Genomic DNA, 24,651 nt, shown 5'->3' on the forward strand with positions numbered 1-24,651 from the left:
ATATGAATGGCCTCTGTAGTGAGAATTCTCTAGAAAGATCCTAGCGTTCCTTTACACAATAGGGGGTGCTGCAAACAGACAAGAGAGGAATAATAAAGGATGTGAAACACACCCAGCAACAAAGGGGCAATTGCTTTACTAACTTCAAAATATCAAAAGTTGTCAGCTCAAAGTTTCAATCGACTTTTAACACCTCTATTGTGTATAGCGATTGATCTGGCAAGAAGGAAGTCAAACATATATAGTGCAATTTTACCATGTGATCAATATCTGTAACTGATAAGCCAATTCTGTATAAAAATAGCAAGTTTTCTGTCCTGGCTTCAGGACATTGTGGGTCACAGGGGTTATGCTGTTCCTCTTGTGCACAAGTAAAATAAAATATCTTTGAGCCGTAAGACTGCGTGTGGGCTGGTCCTGGTTCTTTTAATTATTTTATTATTGATTGTGACACCATCATACCTTCAGTACTAATCAACGAGCTTCAAAACCTGGGCCTCTGAACCTCCCTCTGAACTGGATCCTTGACTTCCTCAATCAGGAGACCACAGTCATTGCAGATTGGAAATAACATCTCCTCCTCACTGGCAATCAACATTGCTGCACCTCAGGGGTATGCGCTCAGCCCACTGCTCTGCTCTCTCTACACCCACGACTGTGTAGCTAGGCACAGCTCAAATGATATCTATAAATTTCAGATGACACAGCTATTGTTGGCAGAATTTTAGATGGTAATGAGGAGGTGTACAGGAGTGAGTTAGATCAGCTGGTTGAGTGTTGTTGGAACAACAACCTTGCACTCAATGTTTGTGAGACCGAGGAATTAACCATGGACTTCAAGAAGAGTAATACAAGGGAACGCACACCAGTCCCCATCAAGGGTGAGCAGTTTCAAGTTCCTGGGTGTCAATTTCTCTGAAGGTCTAGCTTGGACCTAACATATTAATGCAATTACAACAAAGTGCCTATATTTCACTTGGAGTTCGAAGAGACTTGGCATGACACCAAAGACTCACGAATTTCTACAGATGTACCATGGAGAACACTCTAACTGGTTGTATTTTATCTGGGACAGAGGAGCCACTGCACAGGATCAGGAAAAGCTGCAGGAAGTTGCAAATCCAGCCAGCCCCATCATGGGCACTTCCCTCCCCAGCATCAAGGACATTTTCAAAAGGCAATACCTCAAAAAGGTAGCACGCATCATTAAGGATCCTGTCAACCCAGACATGCCCTCTTCTCATTGCTACCATCAAGAAGGACATATAGGAGCCTGAAGATACACACTCAACATTTTATGAACAGCTTCTTCCCTTCCAACATCAGATTTCTTATATCCGAGGGAGATGTCTTCCTTTTTTAAAGAAAGGGGCTTCCCTTCCTCCACTATCAACTCTGCTCTTAAACGCATCTCCCCCGTTTCATGTACATCTGCTCTCACTCCATCCTCCCGCCACCCCACTAGGAATAGGGTTCCCCTGGTCCTCACCTACCACCCCACCAGCCTCCGGGTCCAACATATTATTCTCCGTAACTTCCGCCACCTCCAACGGGATCCCACCACTAAGCACATCTTTCCCTCCCCCGTCTCTCTGCATTCCGCAGGGATCGCTCCCTACGCGACTCCCTTGTCCATTCGTCCCCCCCATCCCTCCCCACTGATCTCCCTCCTGGCACTTATCCGTGTAAGCGGAACAAGTGCTACACATGCCCTTACACTTCCTCCCTTACCACCATTCAGGGCCCCAAACAGTCCTTTCAGGTGAGGCAACACTTCACCTGTGAGTCGGCTGGGGTGATATACTGCGTCCAGTGCTCCCGATGTGGCCTTTTATATATAGTGGCGAGACCCGACACAGACTGGGAGACCGCTTTGCTGAACACCTACGCTCTGTCCGCCAGAGAAAGCAGGATCTCCCAGTGGCCACACATTTTAATTCCACATCCCATTCCCATTCTGACATGTCTATCCACGGTCTCCTCTACTGTAAAGATGAAGCCACACTCAGGTTGGAGGAACAACACCTTATATTCCGTCTGGGTAGCCTCCAACCTGATGGCATGAACATCGACTTCTCTAACTTCCGCTAATGCCCCACCTCATCTCGTACCCTATCTGTCACTTATTTTTATACACACATTCTTTCTCTCACCCTCCTTTTTCTCCCTCTGTCCCTCTGAATATACCCCTTGCCCATCCTCTGGGTCCCCCCCCGCCCCTTGTCTTTCTTCCCAGACCTCCTGTCCCATGATCCTCTCGTATCCCCTTTTGCCTATCACCTGTCCAGCTCTTGGCTCCATCCCTCCCCCTCCTGTCTTCTCCTATCATTTTGGATCTCCCCCTCCCCCTCCAACTTTCAAATCCCTTACTCACTCTTCCTTCAGTTAGTCCTGACGAAGGGTCTTGGCCTGAAACGTCGACTGTACCTCTTCCTAGAGATGCTGCCTGGCCTGCTGCGTTCACCAGCAACTTTTATGTGTGTTGCTTGAATTTCCAGCATCTGCAGAATTCCTGTTGTTTCAGATTTCTTAATTGGATAATGAACCTACATACTTACTTCTTTTTTTACCACTTACCTCTTTTTTTGCTCTCCTTTTGCACTGCATATTTACTTGAATGTGTCTTATTGTAATTTATAGTTTATTTTATTGTTATGTATTGCAACCTACTGCTGCAGCAAAACAACACATACCCAGTGATATTAAAGCCAATTCCGATTCTGAGATCTGCAAGAAATTGAGAAGCTGGTGCAATGCTACTCTCCTTAAGACTGAGGTTTGGTGCTTCTCAGGTGAGGAAACACCCTTGAATGAGTCTTTGAACCCAAAGGTGAGATGGGTGTTTATCCAGTTGACTGAAAGAATTTGGGAATTGGTTTGTTATTGTCACACATACCATGACATAGGTGAAAAGCTTTTTTTAATTGCCATTCATATAGATTAGTCCATAAATATGCACATCGAGGTAGTACAAGAGGAAACCTATAACAGGAAGCAGATTCCGGAAATCTGTAAAACCAATAGCTTTTTAGTGGGTATCTTCAGCTTCCCTAATGTAGACTGGGACCTCCTTAGTGTATCCAGGAGGACTGGTTAAATCAGTAAATAATCCAACAATGGAGGGGCCATACTGGACCTAATGATAGGTAATGAACTTGACCAGATGACTGATGTTTCAATGGGAGAAGAGTTAGGTAACACATCATACTCCTTAAATTTTAAAATATCATTAGATATGGATAAGTATGACCCTTGAGGGAGAGTTTTAAATTGAAGCAGGGCAAATTACGTTAATCTTAGGCAGGAGTAAATTGGGAGCCACACACATAAAAAATGCTGGTAGAATGCAGCAGGCCAGGAAGTATCTACAGGAAGAAGTATAGTCAACGTTTCAGGCCGGGACCCTTCGTCAGGATTGGGAGCAGCTGTTTATGGACGTGTGACACAAGCAAGGTGTTTAAAGAACAACTGCACAGAGTACAGAACAAGTTTGTTCCAGTCAGAAGAAAGAACAAGCGTGGCAAGGTAAGCGAATCTGGGATATCATGAGAGATGGGGAATTTCATCAAGGAAAAAGTGGGAGCTCGTGTAAGGTTCAGGAAACTAAAAGCAAACAGAGACATCGAGGATTATAGAGAAGCCATTAAAGAACAGAAGGGAATTAGGAAAGTCAGGCAAGGCCATGAAAAGCCCTTAGTAAGTAGAATTAAAGAGAAACCCAAAGCATTCTATACATTCATTGAGAGAAACAGGATAACAAGGGAGTGGGATGGACCACTCAAGGGGACGTGCATGGAGGAAGATAACGTGGTTGAGTTCCAAAATGAGTACTTTCCATCAGTAACATAGCTACTGCACAGGATTGGGAAAAAAAACTACAGAAAGTTGTAAACTCAGCCAGCTCCATCATGGGCACTGGCCTCCCCAGCATTGAGCACATCTTCAAAAGGCAATGCCTCAAAAAGAAGGCATCCATTGCTAAGGACCCCATCACCCTCTTCTCATTGTTACCATCAGGGAGGAGGTACAGAAGCCTGAGGACAAACTCAGCACTTCAGGGACAGCTTCTTCCCCTCCGCCATCAGATTAGTGAGCCCATTTACACTACCTCACTATTTTTTCCTTTCTTTTCTCTCTTTTTGCACTACTTGTTTAATTTATTTTTATATATTTCTTGTACGAATTTGTTAGGTTTTTTTTTAATTATTATGCCTTGAAATGTACTGCTGAGTGAAAAACAACAAATTTCATGACATCTGGCATTGGTTTTAAACCTACATCAAAGTTGCTGGTGAACGCAGCAGGCCAAGCAGCATCTATAGGAAGAGGCGCAGTCGACGTTTCAGGCCGAGACCCTTCGTCAGGACTAACTGAAGGAAGAGTGAGTAAGGGATTTGAAAGCTGGAGGGGGAGGGGGAGATGCAAAATGATAGGAGAAGACAGGAGGGGGAGGGATGGAGCCGAGAGCTGGACAGGTGATAGGCAAAAGGGGATACGAGAGGATCATGGGACAGGAGGCCTAGGGAGAAAGACGGGGGGGGGGGTGACCCAGAGGATGGGCAAGAGGTATATTCAGAGGGACAGAGGGAGAAAAAGGAGAGTGAGAGAAAGAATGTGTGCATAAAAATGAGTAACAGCTGGGGTACGAGGGGGAGGTGGGGCCTAGCGGAAGTTAGAGAAGTCAATGTTCATGCCATCAGGTTGGAGGCTACCCAGACGGAATATAAGGTGTTGTTCCTCCAACCTGAGTGTGGCTTCATCTTTACAGTAGAGGAGGCCGTGGATAGACATGTCAGAATGGGAATAGGATGTGGAATTAAAATGTGTGGCCACTGGGAGATCCTGCTTTCTCTGGCGGACAGAGCGTAGATGTTCAGCAAAGCGGTCTCCCAGTCTGCGTCGGGTCTCACCAATATATAAAAGGCCACATTGGGAGCACCGGATGCAGTATATCACCCCAGTCGACTCACAGGTGAAGTGATGCCTCACCTGGAAGGACTGTTTGGGGCCCTGAATGGTGGTAAGGGAGGAAGTGTAAGGGCATGTGTAGCACTTGTTCCGCTTACACGGATAAGTGCCAGGAGGGAGATCAGTGGGGAGGGATGGGGGGGACGAATGGACAAGGGAGTTGTGTAGGGAGCGATCCCTGCGGAATGCAGAGAGAGGGGGGGAGGGAAAGACGTGCTTAGTGGTGGGATCCCGTTGGAGGTGGCGGAAGTTACGGAGAATAATATGTTGGACCCGGAGGCTGGTGGGGTGGTAGGTGAGGACCAGGGGAACCCTATTCCTAGTGGGGTGGCGGGAGGATGGAGTGAGAGCAGATGTACGTGAAATGGAGGAGATGCGTTTAAGAGCAGAGTTGATAGTGGAGGAAGGGAAGCCCCTTTCTTTAAAAAATGAAGACATCTCCCTCATCCTAGAATGAAAAGCCTCATCCTGAGAGCAGATGCGGCGGAGACGGAGGAATTGCGAGAAGGGGATGGCGTTTTTGCAAGAGACAGGGTGAGAAGAGGAATAGTCCAGATAGCTGTGAGAGTCAGTAGGCTTATAGTAGACATCAGTGGATAAGCTGTCTCCAGAGACAGAGACAGAAAGATCTAGAAAGGGGAGGGAGGTGTCGGAAATAGACCAGGTAAACTTGAGGGCAGGGTGAAAGTTGGAGGCAAAGTTAATAAAGTCAACGAGTTCTGCATGCGTGCAGGAAGCAGCGCCAATGCAGTCGTCGAATCGACGACTGCATTGGCGCTGCTTCCTGCACGCATGCAGAACTCGTTGACTTTATTAACTTTGCCTCCAACTTTCACCCTGCCCTCAAGTTTACCTGGTCTATTTCCGACACCTCCCTCCCCTTTCTAGATCTTTCTGTCTCTGTCTCTGGAGACAGCTTATCCACTGATGTCTACTATAAGCCTACTGACTCTCACAGCTATCTGGACTATTCCTCTTCTCACCCTGTCTCTTGCAAAAACGCCATCCCCTTCTCGCAATTCCTCCGTCTCCGCCGCATCTGCTCTCAGGATGAGGCTTTTCATTCTAGGATGAGGGAGATGTCTTCATTTTTTAAAGAAAGGGGCTTCCCTTCCTCCACTATCAACTCTGCTCTTAAACGCATCTCCTCCATTTCACGTACATCTGCTCTCACTCCATCCTCCCACCACCCCACTAGGAATAGGGTTCCCCTGGTCCTCACCTACCACCCCACCAGCCTCCGGGTCCAACATATTATTCTCCGTAACTTCCGCCACCTCCAACGGGATCCCACCACTAAGCACATCTTTCCCTCCCCCCTCTCTCTGCATTCCGCAGGGATCGCTCCCTACACAACTCCCTTGTCCATTCGTCCCCCCCATCCCTCCCCACTGATCTCCCTCCTGGCACTTATCCGTGTAAGCGCAACAAGTGCTACACATGCCCTTACACTTCCTCCCTTACCACCATTCAGGGCCCCAAACAGTCCTTCCAGGTGAGGCATCACTTCACCTGTGAGTCGACTGGGGTGATATACTGCGTCCGGTGCTCCCGATGTGGCCTTTTATATATTGGTGAGACCCGACGCAGACTGGGAGACCGCTTTGCTGAACATCTACGCTCTGTCCACCAGAGAAAGCAGGATCTCCCAGTGGCCACACATTTTAATTCCACATCCCATTCCCATTCTGACATGTCTATCCACGGCCTCCTCTACTGTAAAGATGAAGCCACACTCAGGTTGGAGGAACAACACCTTATATTCCGTCTGGGTAGCCTCCAACCTGATGGCATGAACATTGACTTCTCTAACTTCCGCTAGGCCTCACCTCCCCCTCGTACCCCAGCTGTTACTCATTTTTATGCACACATTCTTTCTCTCACTCTCCTTTTTCTCCCTCTGTCCCTCTGAATATACCTCTTGCCCATCCTCTGGGTCACCCCCCCCCGTCTTTCTCCCTAGGCCTCCTGTCCCATGATCCTCTCGTATCCCCTTTTGCCTATCACCTGTCCAGCTCTCGGCTCTATCCCTCCCCCTCCTGTCTTCTCCTATCATTTTGCATCTCCCCCTCCCCCTCCAGCTTTCAAATCCCTTACTCACTCTTCCTTCAGTTAATCCTGACGAAGGGTCTCGGCCTGAAACGTCGACTGCGCCTCTTCCTATAGATGCTGCTTGGCCTGCTGCGTTCACCAGCAACTTTGATGTATGTTGCTTGAATTTCCAGCATCTGCAGAATTCCTGTTGTTTGGTTTTAAACCTGACTGATTCTGATTATTTACCAAGGTGAAGGGAATGGAGGGTAGGGTTATCAGTGTGGAGCGTGCTAATATGCAGGGGCTTTTCAAGATAACAAAAGAAGTAATGTTGGGTCTGTTAAAGAACGTTAAGGTGGATAAGTCTCCAGGGCTTAATCACATATACCCTAGATTACTGGTGAAGCAAGACGTGAGTTTGATGGAACCTTGACCGATGTCTTTATGTCCTCTCTAGCAACAGTGAGGTCCTGGAGGACTAGAGAATAGCTCAGCTTTCTCCATTATTCAAGAAGGGAAATAGTGATAATTCTGGAAATGATTGACTGATGAGTCTCACATCATTAGTTGGGAAGTTGCTGGGAGGATTCTTAAGGATTGGAGCCTTGGGCAGTGGGAAAACCCTGTCCTAATCTGGGCCGGTCAGCGTGGCTTTTTATGAGGCAAGTCGTGTGTTACTAACTTGACTGAGTTTTTCAAGGAGTTGGCCAAGCTGATTAATAAAGGGAGAGCTGTGGATAGTGTCTACATGGATTTCAGTAAGGTGATTGGCAAGGTCCCTCATGAGAGGCTCATCTAGATGATTAAGATGCATGGGATCCACAGTGAATTGGCTGTCTGGATTCAGAAAAGGCTTGTCCTTGAAGACAGAGTGTAGTTGTTGATGGGACTTAGCCTAACTCAAGATCCCCAACTAGTGATGTTCTGCAGGGATCCATACTGTTATCTCCAGTGTTTGACCTAGATAAGAGCATTTCAGACAATACGAAGATTGGTGGTGTTGTGGATAGTGCAGAAAAAGGCCAAGGAATATAGCAGGACTTAGACTGCCAGTCTGCAGGACAAAAATATGCACTTCTCATGCTGAATGATGGTTATGTTAGATTTCACTTTCCAGGGATTAAATCTTACCAAGAGGGTCTTTGAGTCCCTTTATTTCCCACTTTGCTGCCTGAGAACTATTGGGCATATTCACCTGCTCACACCAGCAAGGAGTTGTGGAGACACTTGGGTCATTCTTCAGAGTAACCAAAATGGACTGGATGCAAAGCCTGATGTAACAAATTTGCCATCAAATGAAGTCAAGTAGCTCATCAAAGTGGCTTGTGATGAAGTCTTCAGTCTTCATTTTTTCATCTAACTCCTGCTGACTTCTGGATCGGTGCGTAAACAAGTTGCTGTGCTCTGTCAATGCATTCACCCACCAAGGTGGTGCTCCTCACCACAACATGTTTGCAAGAAGCAGGATTTAGTGCTCTAGTTTCTATCCAGAGGCACAATTGCTCTGCACAAGACATTGTTTCAGAGCTGCAGTGTGCTATCTGAACCACAATGCCAAACTTCAACAATTTACCCCAGGTCACTGAAGTCTCGTTAGTACAAGTTAATAAAACATTTTTCTATTATAGAATGAAAGGATGCTTAATGACAGTTACTCCTCTTATTGCTAAGAGAAAGTATTCTTGAGAATGACACAATATTTTGATTTAAGGTTGGTACTATTTGGAAAATAGAACAAATTATCGCCCTTGAAGATTATGGAATTGAAAAACTTACTGATTTAATCAATGACATTTATGAGACTGGAATAATACCAGAAGAGATGAAAAAATCAGTATTTCTCACTCTTCCTAAGAAACCTGGAGCAATAGAAAGTGAATTACATAGGACCATAACTTTAATGAGGCATAACACAAAGATACTTCTAAGAATTTTGATGACAAGAGCCAAAAGTAAGATACAAGCTGAAATAGGCAAAGAATAATGTGGTTTTGTGAAAGACAAAGGTACAAGAAACACAATATTGATGTTAAGGATACTATCAGAACGAGTTATTCAAGTGCAAAAAGATTTGTTTGTTTTATCGACTACACAAAAGCATTTGATAAAGTGAAGCATTTAATAAGTTATTTGAAATATTACAGAAAACTCTACATCTAGATTCAAAAGACCTCCGCCTAATCAGAAATCTGTACTGGGAACAAACTGCCACTGTAAGAATAGATGGAGAAGAGAGTCAGTTTACGAAAATCAAGAGAAGTGTTAGACAAGGGTATGTTTTCGCCCCTGATTTATTTAATGTGTACAGTGAAACAATATTACGAAAAATAAGAGACATCTTGGGAATCAAAGTTGGCGGTGAAAACATCAGTAATTTCAGATATGCAGATGACACTGAGTTAATTGCAAGTATGGAGGAAGAACTACAAAACTTAATTGATATAATTGTTGAAGAAAGTGTAAAAATGGGTCCATCTATCAATTGCAAATCTTCAACAAAATCATTATATTTTGATTTGAAAACAGAAGAGAGTGTATTTTTCACTAACGGTTCTGTTTTAGTTGGTTACTAAAAACAATAGGCAAAAAGTCCTGTTGGAAAGAAACCAGCTCAGCTGCACCATCAAATTATAACATTTATGTATGGAAAAACAGTGTTAGAATTAATGATTTGAAACTTCTGCCTTTATTTGCCATTTCTATTCATTCTTAATTTTTAAACCATTTTGGGAAGCGTCTTCATATCAGCCTTAATAAGATTTCTTCAATATTATTGCTGTTTTCTCAAATAATTAAAAAAAGCTGCATAGTGTATGGATTTCTTGCCCAGTTTAGTTTCAGATTCCTAAAATAGACAGAAATAAATCACCCTTCCACTAATTAATACAGATATGGCCTTCTGCACTCAGTTCATTTGCTTCGCTTCACCACTGTCAGCAGAGCATGCAGCTGCCAAGGCCATTAGCTCTATAACTCTCTTCTTAAACCTCCCTGCCCACTAAGTTGCGGGGGGGGGGCGGTGCGGGGTGGATCAAGATCTCCACCTCTGCATTCAAAATACACCTAACAAAGCCCTTAATTGCCTACATTGATATGTCTCTCAGTGGCCTAGCAACAAACTTTGTCAAATTTTTGTTTGCTGATCTCCATTTAAATGTTAAAGAATGTTTCATTATGCCAGAGACACTTAGTTAGTGTGAGTTCTTATTAACGCTTGACCTGTCATTAGTCATAGATATTCACTGGAGCCTTGGATATAAGTAGAGATGCTGAATTGGCTAAAGAGAAGATGATGGAAAGGCCAGCTGGAGTTAAAATGGATACCTGGTCTGATGGAATGCATTCAAAGTTGCTGGAGGAAGGAAGTGGGGGAAGTAGCAGAGGGTTAGCTAGGATATTTCAAAAATATAAAGATCACAGGGCAGTACTTGAGCACCAAAGAACTGTAAATGGTATACAGTTATTCAGAAAAAGGTAAAAGGATAAACCCAGTAACTGCAGACAAATCAATTTAATTCAGTGGTGAGGAAAGTTCTTGAAAAGAATAATCAGCCGCTTCTTGGTCAAAAGTAGATTGATTAGAGAAAACCAGCTGGAGTTGTTAAAGACATCCTCTCTAAATTCAGATGGTTTGTGTTGAGGTTGCAGAGAATCATAATGAAAAAATCTGGCCCATGCCTTTCATTATCGTAGTCCGACACGACTTGGAATCAACTGATGTTGGAATCAACTGATGTATGTGGAAGAAGAGGTCAGGAAAGTATACACCAGTCCTCATTGAGCGGACTGGTCAGGGTAAGCAGCTTCAAGTTCCAGGGCATCATCATCTCAGAGAATCTATCCTGGGCCAAACATATTGATGTAATCATGAAGGCACAGTACCGGCTATGCTTCCTTTGGAGTTTGATGAGATTTGGTATGTCATCAAAGAATCTTGCAAATTTCTATGGATGTACTGTGGAGAACATACTGGCTGGTTGTGTCACCGCCTGGTATGAAGGCTCCAAAGCACAGGATTGAAAAGGGCTGTAGAGGGTTGTAAACTAAGCCATCTCCATCAAGCCTCCCCACCAGCAAGGACATTTTCAAAAGGTGGTGCTTCAAGAAGGCACATTCCATCCCTAAGGGCCCTTGACATCTGAGACATACCCTTTCCTCAATACTCAGAGAAGAGATCCAGGAGCCTGAAGACCTACTCTCAAAGTCTTAGGAACAGCTTCTTCGCCTCCATCATCAGATTTTGGAACAGTTCATGAGCCCACCTCTCACTCTTCCTCTTCTGCATTATTTATTTATTTTATTTCTTATTGTGTCTTTCAGTAATTACTTATGTCTCGGACTGTACTGCTGACCAAAACAACAGATTGCATGACATACTTCTGTGATAGTTAAGGGTGAAGCCTATTGATAAAAAGGGGCTAAAATAATATGGACAGAAACTTGGCTGGTTAACAGGAAACAAAGAGTCGATATGAAAGGTTGCTTTTTAGACTAGAGGGTATTGACATGAGGTTTCCCACAGGTCAATCATAGGATAACTGATTTCTTGATATATATAAAATAAATAGGGTAAAAACAGAAATAAATAAAACAAATTAGTAAGGTAGTGTTCATGGGTTCAATGCCCATTCAGAAATCGGATGGCAGAGGGGAGAAGCTGTTCCTGAATCACTGACTGTGTGTCTTCGGGCTTCTGTACCTCCTTCCTGAAGATAACAATGAGAAGAGGGCATGTCCTGGGTGGTAGGGGGTCCTTAGTGATGGGCCCTGCCTTACTGAGGCACCACTCCTTGAAGATAACTTGGATACTATGGAAGTTAGTATCCATGGTGGAACAGGCTAATTTTAGAACTTCCTGCAACTTTATTCGATCCTGTGCTGTACCCCCACCCCCACACCAGATGGTGATGCAGCCTGCCAGAATGCTCTGCACAGTACATTTGTAGAAGTCTTTGAATATTTTAGTTGACAATCAAAATCTCCTCAAACTCCTAATGAAATGTAGCTGCCGTCTTGCCTTCTTTATAGCTACATTGATATGTTGGGACCAGGTTAGGTTCTCAGGGATCTTGACACCCAGGAACTTGAAATTGCTCTCTCTCTCCACTTCTGATCCCTCTATGAGGATTGGTGTGTGTTCCCTCATCTTACCCTTATCCACAATCCACAATCCACAATCCACATCTTATCCACAATCAGCTCTTTGGTCTCACTGAGTGCAAGGTTGTTGAAATGACACCACTCAACTAGCTGGTATATCTCACTCCTGTATGCCCTCTCGTCACCTTCTGAGATGCTGCCAACAATGGCGGTATCAATCAGCAAATTTATAGATGGTATTTGATCTATGCTCAGCCACACAGTCAGTGGGTGTAGAGAGAGCAGAGCAGTGGGCTAAGCACATATCCCTGTGGTGCACCAGTGTTGATTATCAGCAAGGTGAAGGTGTTATTTCCAATTCATACAGATTGTGATCTACCAGTTAGGAAGTCGGGGCTGCAATTGCAGAGGGGATACAGAAGCCCAGGTTCTGTAGTTTTGGGATCAGGCCTATAGGAATGATGGCGTTGAACGCGGAGCTATAGCCAGTAAACAGCATCCTGACACAGGTCTTTGTATTGTCCAGGTGATCCAAGGCCCTGTGGAGAGATGGCGTCTCCTGGAGACCCATTGTGGCGATAGGCAAATTGCAGTGGCTGCAGGTCCTTGCTGCTATAGGAGCTGATTCTAGCCATGACCAACCTCTCAAGGCATTTCATCACCATAAACATGAGTACTACTGAACGATAGTCATTAGGGCAGCCTACACTGCTCTTCTTGGGCACTGGTATAATTGTTGCCCTTTTGAAACAGGTAGGAACTTCTGACCGTAGCAATGACAGATTGAAAATGTCTTTGAATACCCCTGCCAGTTTTCAAAGCCTTACTCGGTACTTCTTCAGAGCTACCCTCCTGAAAGATAGCCCGACGTCGTTCTCCGTGACAGATACCACAGGGTCACTGGGTGATATATGAACAATATGAAGTGGTTTATAAGGACACTGGTTAAGTAACTGAAACAAAAGAATCTGCAACGCTGTAGAGAAAGGTGAAAATGATATTAACACAATTCCAGAAGAAAGAGCTAATACTGACTCAGGAGAGATCCTCTGAGATGTTGAAACCCAGGGACTTACCATTTCAGCTGCTGACCACTCAGTGAGGACTGGCATGTTCTCCTACCTTCCCTTACTGAAGTCCACAATCAATTCCTTGGTCTTGCTGACACTGCATGTGGGGTTTTTGTTGCAACACTGCTCAACAACCTGCCAATCTATGCATCACTCATGTCCTCCTCCTTGTAGCCACCTGAGGTTTAACCAACAACAGTGGTATCATCTGTGACTTTATAAATGGCATTTGAGCTGTGCTTAGCCACGAGTGGAGAGAGAGTAGTTTAGTGAGCTAGGCACACACCATTCGAGGTGGTCCTGTGTTCATTGTCAGTGAGGAAGAGATGTTATCACAGATCCTTGCTGACTGTGGTTTCCTAATGAGGAAATCGATGATCCAGTTACAGAGGAAGATACTGAGGCCCAGGTTTAGAAGCTCAGTGATTAATACAGTGGAGATGACAGCATTGAATGCCCAACAGCAATCAATAAACAGCAGGCTGATTTATGGTTTGCTCCTGTTGAAGCAGAGCAGAAAGCCAGTGAGATTGCATCTGCTACAGACCTGTCGCAGTAGTAGTCGAGTTAAAGTGGGTCCAGATCATTGCAAGACTTAATTATAGCCATAACTAACCTCAAAGCACTTCACTATGTTTAGAGTGAGTGTTACTGGGAGACAGGCATTGAAGCAGCTCTCTCTGATTCTGCCCTTTTGAAGCAGGTATGTGTATGTGACACTGATAAACCAGGGAGTGGCCACACAATATCTTTTAATCATTCAGACAGTATATCGACAAGCTTGTGAGAGGTGAAGGGGCAGGAACAAACGTATCTAAAAGCACTTGGTGAGAATAGCATAACAGTCGAATAGAATGGAAGTCCTCACAGTGAAGGTCTTCACAAACCCCAACCCACAGCAGGGAAAGGCTGAAGATGTCCTTGAACACTCCAGCCAGTTTGGTGGCACAGTTTTCGACTACCCGCCTGGGTACATCATTGGGATCTGATGTCCTGCAAGGGTTCACCTTCTTGAATGTCATTCCAGCATCGGCCTCTGAGACAGATTCCTGTCAGAGATCTGTCACAGGGTCACCGGATGTAGAGTGGATCTGCACAGCTGTAGTTTTATTCTCCCTTTCAAAGCGTGCATAAAAGGCATTGAGCTCATCGGAGAGCGAGCATTTCTGCCATATATACTGCTAGGTTTTGTCTCGGAAAAAGAAAGAATAAAATGGGATTGGTGCAAAGTAGGATTACTGTAAATGGGTGTGCAAAGTTAATGCAGACTTAGTAGGCTAAAGAAACTGATTGCTTGGTGTACCATGCTATGATACAATAACAACCAAGCTGGCGTTGTGGGAACATTAATAATAATGAATTTCTAAGTATTTGCTATTCTGTTTGATGTCAGATGTCACAATATTTGTGAAATCAGAAACTCACTGTAATGGGATTTTAACTGAAATTGCTAATGTCTATTGTATAAATTTCTAGTCTGACACAATAAAGAAAAGTACATCTCTCCTTTAGTTCTCAACTCACTTCACCACATCACATTTCTAATCCTTTCTGGTTGACAGTTCCTGCCAAATCCTCAAATTTTCTGAGGTTATTGTCTCCGTGCTGTGATTCACCTATTTGAGCACATTGCCTTCTGACAATGAAGTCCCTATTAAAGTCTTCCCCTTCACTGTAAGGACTTCCGTTCTGTTCAACTGTCATGCTGTGCTCCCCAAGTGCTTTAAGATACATTTGTTCCTGGCCCTTCACCTCTCACAAGCTCTGTCGAAATACTGTCTGAATGATTAGAAGGCATTGGTGCTCACTCTCTGGTCTAACAGTGCCACATGCAGTACATGTGTGATACAGAGACGATCATAATTGTTGGCAGATGACAGATGACAGCCGGTGCACTGAAGCACAACATAGCATGAGCACACTCCTGTCAGCTGCCTTTATGTGCTGTTCTCCTAAGCGTAATATTGTTTGAAATAAATTCAAGGATGCAGAATAATCGCGATTGGAGAGCCCTCCAGCTTGTGTGTATAAAGCCGATCGGAAATCGAGAGAACATCCAAACTTTTCTCTGGATAATCTGCCATAAAAAATAGCAGGATCTTCAATAACAGCAGGTCACCTAATTCAAAGGTCTCATCAGCTCTGGCTATAAAATAAAAATGAGTAAATCTAAATAAATCAATGCAACCAATGGATGAATGATTATCCTGGTAGATGCCAAAAGGATGCAAGGCACTCTCATTTCTATTATTGAAGTAGCTATTGCACATCCCCTTCCTATTGCTTAGCCAGTACAGTATTTTGCCTACCAGGTAATCAGCTGTTTCAACCTTCCAGCAAAGTGGCTAACTAGATGTTCTCCATCTGATTTCTGTACACTGGTCTGAGCTAGCACACATCAGGACACCAATCATGGAAAACAAACCAAAGATCCGGAATCATTAAATGCAGAATGATACTGTGTAACAATAACTGACGACTGAATCAGCGTCTAATTCAACATAAGGTACCTCGAGTATAAAACAGTCACTTTTTAACTTCAGTGGATCATATTTTTCAGTCATGTGTATTTTCCTTGATGTTTGCCAATTTAATATTCATACGATTAAAAAAAAGTTACTTTCTTGGTGAATGTTCCCTGAGCTTGTGGTCTAGCATATGCCATCCCTTATGAGTCAGCGGGCCATTTGAGCTTACCGGTAACCTTGTCACTGCAGCCTCCTGTCTTGGAGCTACTGTAACCCTGAAGGAGATCACCAGGTACAATATTCTGCTGGGAGGCTGGCTCCCCGCTGATTGGCGAGATCCACAGGGCGCAGGGCCTTCCCAATCGGGGCAATACCTGCAGTTTTGTTTTGGGACCTTGTTAAAGTCCAGCTCCAGTCCCACCAATTGTCAACCTCATCAAAGAGATTGAAAAGAAATTAAAACTGGTTTTAATATTTTAAAAAATCATTAAAAGAAATTTGAATAATTACAACACCTAATTGCTATGAAACATTTAAAGACTAGAGCACATAAGTCAAGTAAAGGAAAATATTTTGCTCTTATACTGGCAGCTGTCTCTGGGTTCACTAGACTTGGCTGGGAAAGCTGGAACAGGCTCAGCGAGCAAATTCCCCAGCCTTAGCACCGGAAAATATGTGGAAGCGTGCATTTCCTTTGGAGTCCATACAGCAGAATCAGATTTTCCAAGATTTGTGATCAGCCTGCAGGGAGGTGCAATTTCCACCCTAATGCCAGAAGCCCAAGTATCCATCCAAAACTTAGGTAGATTGCAGCAGTCCAAATGAAACTAGGAAAGTCCAGCCTTTCAGGCATATTTGCTTTATCATTGGTGAATAGCCAATTAGTTTGAGGAAACAATCTGGAGTATCGTGCAAAGCATTGCCTTCATTCACATCGCAAACACTTCCAGTTTATCAGATTGTACTATACTGTATTGGTAATTGAAATGGTCTAATGCAAATTATTCTGTCCACACATTTGTCTACAAATGTCATCCTTGTTAAAATAATTGGACTTTCTCATAAACTTCTAGTGACCCTCTGCTTTAGACGAAGTTCAGAATATAGCAGAGTATGGTCATTTGAACAAGCAGATTATGGTTACAATTGTAACTGAGAGCTCAGGCAGTGAGAAATTAACCATTGGTTGGTATTTTATTTTCACCTCTAATAAATTGATAACATTTTGAGAAGTTCTTAATTTGGGGGCATAAATATAAATAGCAAATTAAACAACTTTGAAAATTATATTTAAATATTTTCATGAGACTATGAATGAAATATTCACATTTTAACTACACGCAGCTCAAACATATAGTCTATGCAAGTACTGTGGAAACTGTGAAAATAATGGACTTGTTCCAACCAATTTCTTCTCTGTGTGTTTAGCACAGCAGCTTTTGAATTATAGGTCTTTCTGAACTGAGAGGAGAGGGCTAGAATGGAAATGCAGTTAACAAAAAAAGCCATTGTATTTTGATATATCAATGTCTGGGTCAGGAAGTGGATCAGATCAAAATTTATAGTAAGATAATCTATTCATAATCTACTAATTTACAGGAAATTTACTTTCAGGAAATCTATTATATCAAATGTACCGCCTTGGCAGGTTTTTAATGTGACTCAGAAATCTTAACTTCTTTTCATCATATAAAGCCAGTCCTTTGTTAGATTGGAACTGCTTTCTCAATTTTCTTGATGCTTTTTGAAATTCTTCATGATGGCAAGACCATTCCTAATTCTTTTTGTTAAATTTCTACCAAAAATTCCCCTTGCTATTTTGTTTTTAAATCCCAACAAATAATCACGCATAGCAGAAACCTGCACACACCACCTTCTCTGCAGTAATTGTCCTCAAGTGATACTAGTAAGGGCTGGCTTGGCAATATGAGGAAAACTCGAATTATACGACAGACAGCGACTATTTTTGTGATACACACATGACATCCTGCATGTTCTTCTGTTCCCATGCTACTTGCCCAAAGAGAAAATGCCAGCCCTGTTCAGAGGTTAGCACAAAGCAAATTGTGAGAGGTAACTAGTGGCTTGCACCTGGAGAAACCCTGCTGTGGGGTATTTATACCTAACCTGCTATTCCAGGAATTTGAAATTAGCGAATCATATGGTGATATGAATTAGTTAATTGAATATACTTAATTAAGTTATTTTGATATTGCTTATCTCATTACAGATCTGAGATGACATCACTGACACCTTAATTGTCAGGCTCTTAATGCACTCTATATTCCCTTTAAATTGATTTAAATCAAAGAACAGGACAATTTTCAGCCAATAATTGTACTAATATATCCACTTTTACATTCATTCTGACTCTCATCTATTCTGCTTACTTCCTTGTGATTGTCCTTATTGTTGCCTAAATTAAGAAAAGGCACCATCTTTCTAAATAGAATTTCAAGTGAATACATCGTTACTTACCTATGGTTTTACTTTCTCAGATTTTCCTCTTTCTTTGCAACTACAATCTTCTTGAGTTGGGATATGGCTACATATACTCTGCAGTGAAAATGTCTTGTCTCTGGAAGCTGTGGGTAGAGAAGGGGAGCTGAGAGACGAGCTGAAACAAAGACTGCCTTGATGAGACGAAGACTTCCTACAACTTTTGGAGTTTTCCATTTGGTAAGAACAAGTTTGGAGACCCGAGCAGGCTGATTTTGAAAGAGGCAAGCAAGAAGGTTGAGAAGATGAATAAGCATTTTCATTTACACTTATGCTGTGCACATTCCCCTTGGGACATGTGGCTTTGGTGTTTCCACCGGAAATTACTTCATGTTGTAATTCATCAGACTGATTGGGCACCTCCAAACTGAGAGGCCATGCATTTTCACTGAAAACAATGGTACTGCAGTAGTGGCTTGATCTCTTTAAATCAGATTTCTCCTTGGCTGTTCTAATCAAGGACATGGACTGTGAAGTACCTGAGCTGGTCAGTTCTTCAACAATTTTATGAAATGATTCCATTCCAGTAAATTCAGGACTTTGTGCGGAAACATTTTCCTTTGCTTTCTTACTGCTCCCCACTGTGCAATTATTTTGGTCTTTAGTTGATTTCTTTGCTCTTCCATTGTAACTTGCATTGTTTTCAGCAAGTTCAGTGTTTTTGCATTCTTTGTAATGGTGATTAGCTTGCAAAGCAAGAACAAATAGGCAGTCCTCAATAGTAGCTTCCTTACAGGACTGCCTAGCCCCACCAGTATTCGTTTTTAAGGATGCCACATGTCTAATACTGTCCTCCAGTAACTGGGACACATTATGATCTGCCTCTTGTAGCCTTGGATTGTTGCAGTAACACTGCTGATCATTCTTTGGTCCTGAATGATGGTTTTTTTTATCATAACTGCTCAACAAATCAGATATGCTGCATTTTCCAACAACGGCAAAGCAAGAAGAGCACAGTATCACCTCAGGAAGGTTGGACTCCACTGATCTGCGACAGTTCGGACAAAGGAGAGCTTTACTGATTTTCACAATGATTATAGGCTCCAATATGGCTGCATTCTCTTTTACCGTTTCCAATGTCTTGTTAAACTCTCTTTGAGGGGGAGATGCCAGAAACATATCCTTCTTTAATAAAGTGACCTTCCTTGCAAAACTGTGATTACTCTCTGAGAGTCCAGGATCATCAGCTCTGGGCATTAAATCCATGGATGATTCAACTGGGGATGCTCTGTTTTGTTGAGAAAGATCTGTTCTATTTTCAAGTTTTCTGTTCTGTATCATTGACTTGGCTTTGGCTGGAATTTTATCCTCACTTTCCTTTGCAATTCTACCAGTGCGGGAGGCAGAATGGCAGGTAGGTATACTTGTTAAACTGATTATCTCTGCCCTTGTTTCATTATGATGCTCAGTCTTATTTGGAATGTTCAAACCAAACTCACTTGTTTCTGTCTTTTGCCTAAGCCAGTTTACTAGACCCATTGCCAAAGAAAGTTCAGTATCACACAGTTTTAGTAAGCATTCTTTACCTTTCCAACTGCCTTGGAAAAACTCATGACAGTTTATATCCACAGTGGGAGATGAAGCCATGTTTTCTTCAGCTCCTACATAAAAACTATACATAGACAATGGAGTTTGGGGTTGAGCCACAATATTCTGCACTGAGGACCCTTCTTCGTCTGAGATAGGACTCATCCTAGGCTCTTCTGGATCACAGAAAAGCTCATAGAGGGCATCACCACTATAGCTGTCCCTGGGAAATTGTCTACTTACACGTGGACTTTGCGATCGTTTGCTTTCATCCTCTTCCTGCCCAGGAGAAAATGAATCATAGTACCCTTCATCACTGGTTGATGTTGATTCCTGATGGTCACTCTGTGGTGTTCCCAACTCTACGTAAGCATCTACATGTTTTTCATTTTCCTCAATATCTTCTTTCTCAGTGATTTTGTGAAATTCTAAAGGTGAAAGAGCTAACTGTTCAATCCCAGCATTTAGTCCTAAGCAGCATTTGGTTTCTTCATTTATGGTGGGTTCCTGAACTATTTCACTTGCTGTGTCAGGGTTGCTCATATTTTTCCAAAATCCATTTAGCTCCATGTTGTCTGATTGTCCTGGTGATGCAAGCTGTTCTCCTCCACCTTGGAAAGATTCACCTGAAGGAGTCTGTTTGTCTTCACATTTTTCAGTTGCATTTTTAAAATTGTGACCTGTCTCCAGCTGATCAGCATTTTCATCATCAGCAAAGATTTCCCCACAACCTGTGAGGGAATCAAAGCTCTTCAAAGAAGCAACGTCTTCACAGAGAGTGCTACTATATTCAAGGGATGAGTCTGAGGGTGGGTCACTATCAGTAAAGTATTGTGCTAAAGAATCACCAGCATGAGTTAAAATCTTTGAACTTCTGGATATATTTTTATTAGGTCTTAATGCCACTTTACAACTGAAAGTTTTGGAATCTTGTTTGTTGTCCTTTGGTCTTAATAGTACTTTCTCCTGTCTATTTTTCCTTATTGTAAACAGGCCTCTAAAGCCTCTTTTGGGCTTCCTCAGTGAAAGCCGTCTATTTGTAACACATTTTGTGAAAGGTGGAAGTGATTGTGAGGAAGGACTTAGAAGGTCAACTACTGAATATTTAGATTGGGTATTGACCCTGCTTTCACACAATCTATTCATAACAAAAGGCCCTGTGGGCACAGCAATTTCTGAGAAATTTATGGCATTGATGATTCTGTCTTTATTTTTCTCAGCTGATGACATTGCCTTATATTCTTGGGGTTTATCCTCTTGGACATAATCACCTTCTTGTGCCATGGATACAACACAGTCATGAGTCTTGCTTTTTCGTACAGATCTCTGCACGTTCGAAAGCCCAAAGTGATCCTCTCCTTTGTCTGCTTGTGCAAAAGCATTTGTAACACTCCGAGCTTGCCCTGTTCGTAAAAACAATTTCTTCACTTTTTCATCTATGCAGCTTCCTCCACTGGTAATTGAATACTTATTAACTGATTTTCTCTCAAAATCAATATCAATAAAGGTCTCTGCATTCTTAACAGCCTGTTGCAGGCTATACTTCCGAAAGTTTCTTGTTCTTCTTGAATCCATCATTGTGGGTGATATAGTCTCTGCTTGGAAGAGAAATGCATTATTTGTATCTGTTCCCTTCACATTTCATACTGACATACTGTATTTAACTTTATATTTGCATGAGGAAATATACACACTAATCAGTCAATGCAATCAGTAAATTGGGAAGCAGAGTTGAGGAAAGAAATATTTTCCATCTTCAGCTCTAAAATTAAACAGTGAAAATTTTGGTCTGCAAATGAGTAATGTGTGTGTAAAAATATCCTTTCTAATGTTAACCACCAAACTAAAAAGGTGTAAAATTTATCCTAAAAATGACGATAAGAAAAATTTTGTTGATCCTATTCATAATTAGAATTGTTTCAATACTGAACTGTCAACATCAAACACTTCTATCAATGCCCTAGGATATGACAGGATAAAACACATTCTTCTCCATATCAACAATATTTTGATGCCACCCTCAGGGTATGTTTTCGTAGAACAGAAATGCCCTATTCAGTTCTCATGCCAACCATCCCAGTGAGGTTGTCAATCTGTGCCAAATTATAGGCAGGCTAATGCTGTGCGCTCAAGAGGTTTAGAAAATGCATTGAAACAGCACAAGTGCTATGTTTTGTAATTAGGAAAAGCTTATCGTATAATATAAATTTCACTCATGCACCAGAAATGTGTATAGTAATACAGAATGCAACATAGGTCATAACATTTTTTCTCATTATGTATAAATGAAATTACTGTTAATTAAGAACAGAATTCTTAGATTTAAACAGAAATGCAATAGGCAAGCAGATTACTGAAGAGATTTTTAAAAATTCGCATTGATTTAATAGAAGCATTTTTCTGTACATTAGTCATTACTATTGCAATGGTATTAAAGATATCAATGTAGAATGCCTACATTTGGGCAACCATTTGTCTTGTAGCATTATTTGAAGTCTATGATTTATAGGCCCCTGGAATTTCAGTGTAATCGAATGATGCCTTCAGTGTGATGAAGAGTCATGAATAAATAATGAGGCCTTGCCTTCACTGGTTAGCAAAATGATAATGACAGAATACAATTTTTAAATAATTGCAGAAGGAGTTAAAAGGGAGATTAGAAAATAATAAACCTTCATGCAAGGGATGATTAAAATGTTGAACCAGAGGGAAAATGCAGATCCAGGCATTATAGCTCATAAGGCTGTCAGGAGAATTGGAGCAGAATATTCAAAGTGATGGTGATAGGGGGGTCCTATTACGAGAGAAGTAAACAATTACCCCTTGCCGCAGACAAAAGGTGATAGGGTTCTGACATGAGCAACCTGTTATTCTGAGTGTGAAGAATGGGATGGTTGTGAAGTGAGCTAACTTAGCAGAAATAGAAGAACAATGATTAAAGGGGATATATAAATCATATATGTAAGATGAAACTAAATGATGTATTGAACAAAGCTCACAAGTCTGTTGCAAAAGAACATAATTAATTTAATAATCACATCCATTTTTGAAGCAGAAGAGAATTTCATCACTTGCAGCACATTTTTTTTAAAACCAGGAAGTCTTATAAACTAATATAGATTTGCCATTTTTCCTCTTCCTTTTATGTTAGTTCAATGCAATACTCCATACTGACAACGGAGAAATAAAGTGGTTGAAAAGAACATGGAATATCGTCAAAAAGAATCTGTGAATATGTACATAGACCTTTGTATCATATGTATCTAAGACCGTTCTGGACACTTTCAGTTTGTTTACCTAAAAAGACAATATCTTGCACTTCTTTTGAAGGAATTCCATTGACCACTTTTTGATTATGCAGATACATCTAATATTTCTCTTCTTTCTTTTTCAATCTTTTTTATTGAGTTTCAAATTGATAAACATAACAATGATAATGATACAAAGACATCAGGATTACATTAATAATGGTTAACGTATACGGACACAGACTCCGAGTAACATATTTAATTTAAACCTCCCAATCTCTTAATAACTGAACATGAAAAAGATTCAAAAAAAAGTTTTTACCCCCTACACTAAAAAAAACAAAACAAAACAAAACCTGGGCTGCCATATTTCATCGGTTAAGATCATTATTTGTCATTAACTCCTCTCCTCTATACACAAACAAAAAGTTATTAAAAAGGATTCAGAAAAGGTCAACTTACATCATATGAAAATGTTAAATAAATGGCCTCCAAGTTTCTTCAAATTTAACCGAAGGATCAGTGGTACCACTCCTAATTTTTTCCAAATTTAAGCATGTTATAGTTTGGGAAAACCATTGAAATGTAGTAGGGTAATATTTCTCTTCTGCCTAGAATTTTTTTCCACATCACCAACAACACTAATAATTTTGAAATCATCAGTAAAATTGAAAATCATGGTCCTACAATTAAGTCCAAGTCAACAATATATATTACAATAAATTACTATTCACACACTTCCAGTTATTAAAACTCCTACATTGATAGATAGTGAAACCAATCATGGTTTCTCCCACTAAACTACCACTGAACTTGATTTGTTACTTTTCCTTTTTTTCCTTGTCTTTCACTTTCCTGGGCAATCTTTGCCAAAATCCATATAGATTGCATCAAATTCACTACATTGTTAACCCTTTCTGACACCACCACAAACAAAAAATATTCACTCATTGTCCAACACAGCCTTCCCTTAACAAATCTACGGTAACTGTCTCTGATTACTCAAGTCTTCCAGACTGTTGGTCATATTTATCTCAATAATTTGGGTGACTGGCCTACAATTACATGGTCTGTTCCTTACTCTTAAAAAAATATGTTAACCTTCTTTCAATTCTCCATCAACACCACACCTAAATCCAAAGAGATCTGGAAGGTAATTAGAAGAGCCTTTGTCTTTTGTTCAAGGCCCAGGGATAGAATTTACTCCAGCCTGATGATTTAACTATACTTAGATGCTAGACCACTTAAGAAATCTCTCTTTGTATATCATTTAATAATTCTTCAAATACTTCCTGTTGTGACTGTGATCTTAGTTACTGGAGGCGCAATGAAGCTGGTTATGTAGACGTCTTTATTCATCACAACAAGCAGACATTCTCCTGGAGACCCTCTTAGTAGAGTCTTCCAAACTCAACATAAATCACATATTTAAGATTAAAAGTAACTGCAGGTGATTCAATACAATTTCAATAGTTACCACGGCATCACTTATTTCAAGATCTCGAATCTGAAAGTGCTTCCTTTGAGTTACATATCTACAGCTGGAGACTCCCTTAAGTACCTTTGTTGGGACAAAGTAATTCACACAGATAGTCTGAAAGCTTCTGAATACAGAGAAAAGTTCAAAGGTCAAAGTTCAAAGTAAATTTTATTGTCAAAGTACATGTAAGTACCAAACAATCCTGAGTATAATTTTTCTCTGGGCATATTCAGCAAATCTATATCATAGTAACTATA

At 41.5% G+C, this 24,651-nt stretch overlaps 1 protein-coding gene across 2 annotated transcripts in view; it reads right to left on the reverse strand.

Annotated features, from left to right (window-relative positions):
* The window catches only part of amer3 (APC membrane recruitment protein 3), a 170,859-nt gene that overhangs the window by 138,982 nt on the left and 7,226 nt on the right, over positions 1-24,651 (reverse strand). For both annotated transcript variants that reach the window (XM_063044959.1, XM_063044960.1), the window contains exon 2: positions 18,119-21,261. In XM_063044959.1, the coding sequence (XP_062901029.1) occupies positions 18,119-21,244 (3,126 nt within the window). In that variant the 5' untranslated portion in view covers positions 21,245-21,261. The remainder of the gene's footprint in view (positions 1-18,118; positions 21,262-24,651) is intronic.

This window comes from Mobula hypostoma, chromosome 4 (genome assembly GCF_963921235.1).
Source record: "Mobula hypostoma chromosome 4, sMobHyp1.1, whole genome shotgun sequence".
In the NCBI taxonomy this organism is placed as follows: Eukaryota; Metazoa; Chordata; class Chondrichthyes; order Myliobatiformes; family Myliobatidae; genus Mobula; species Mobula hypostoma.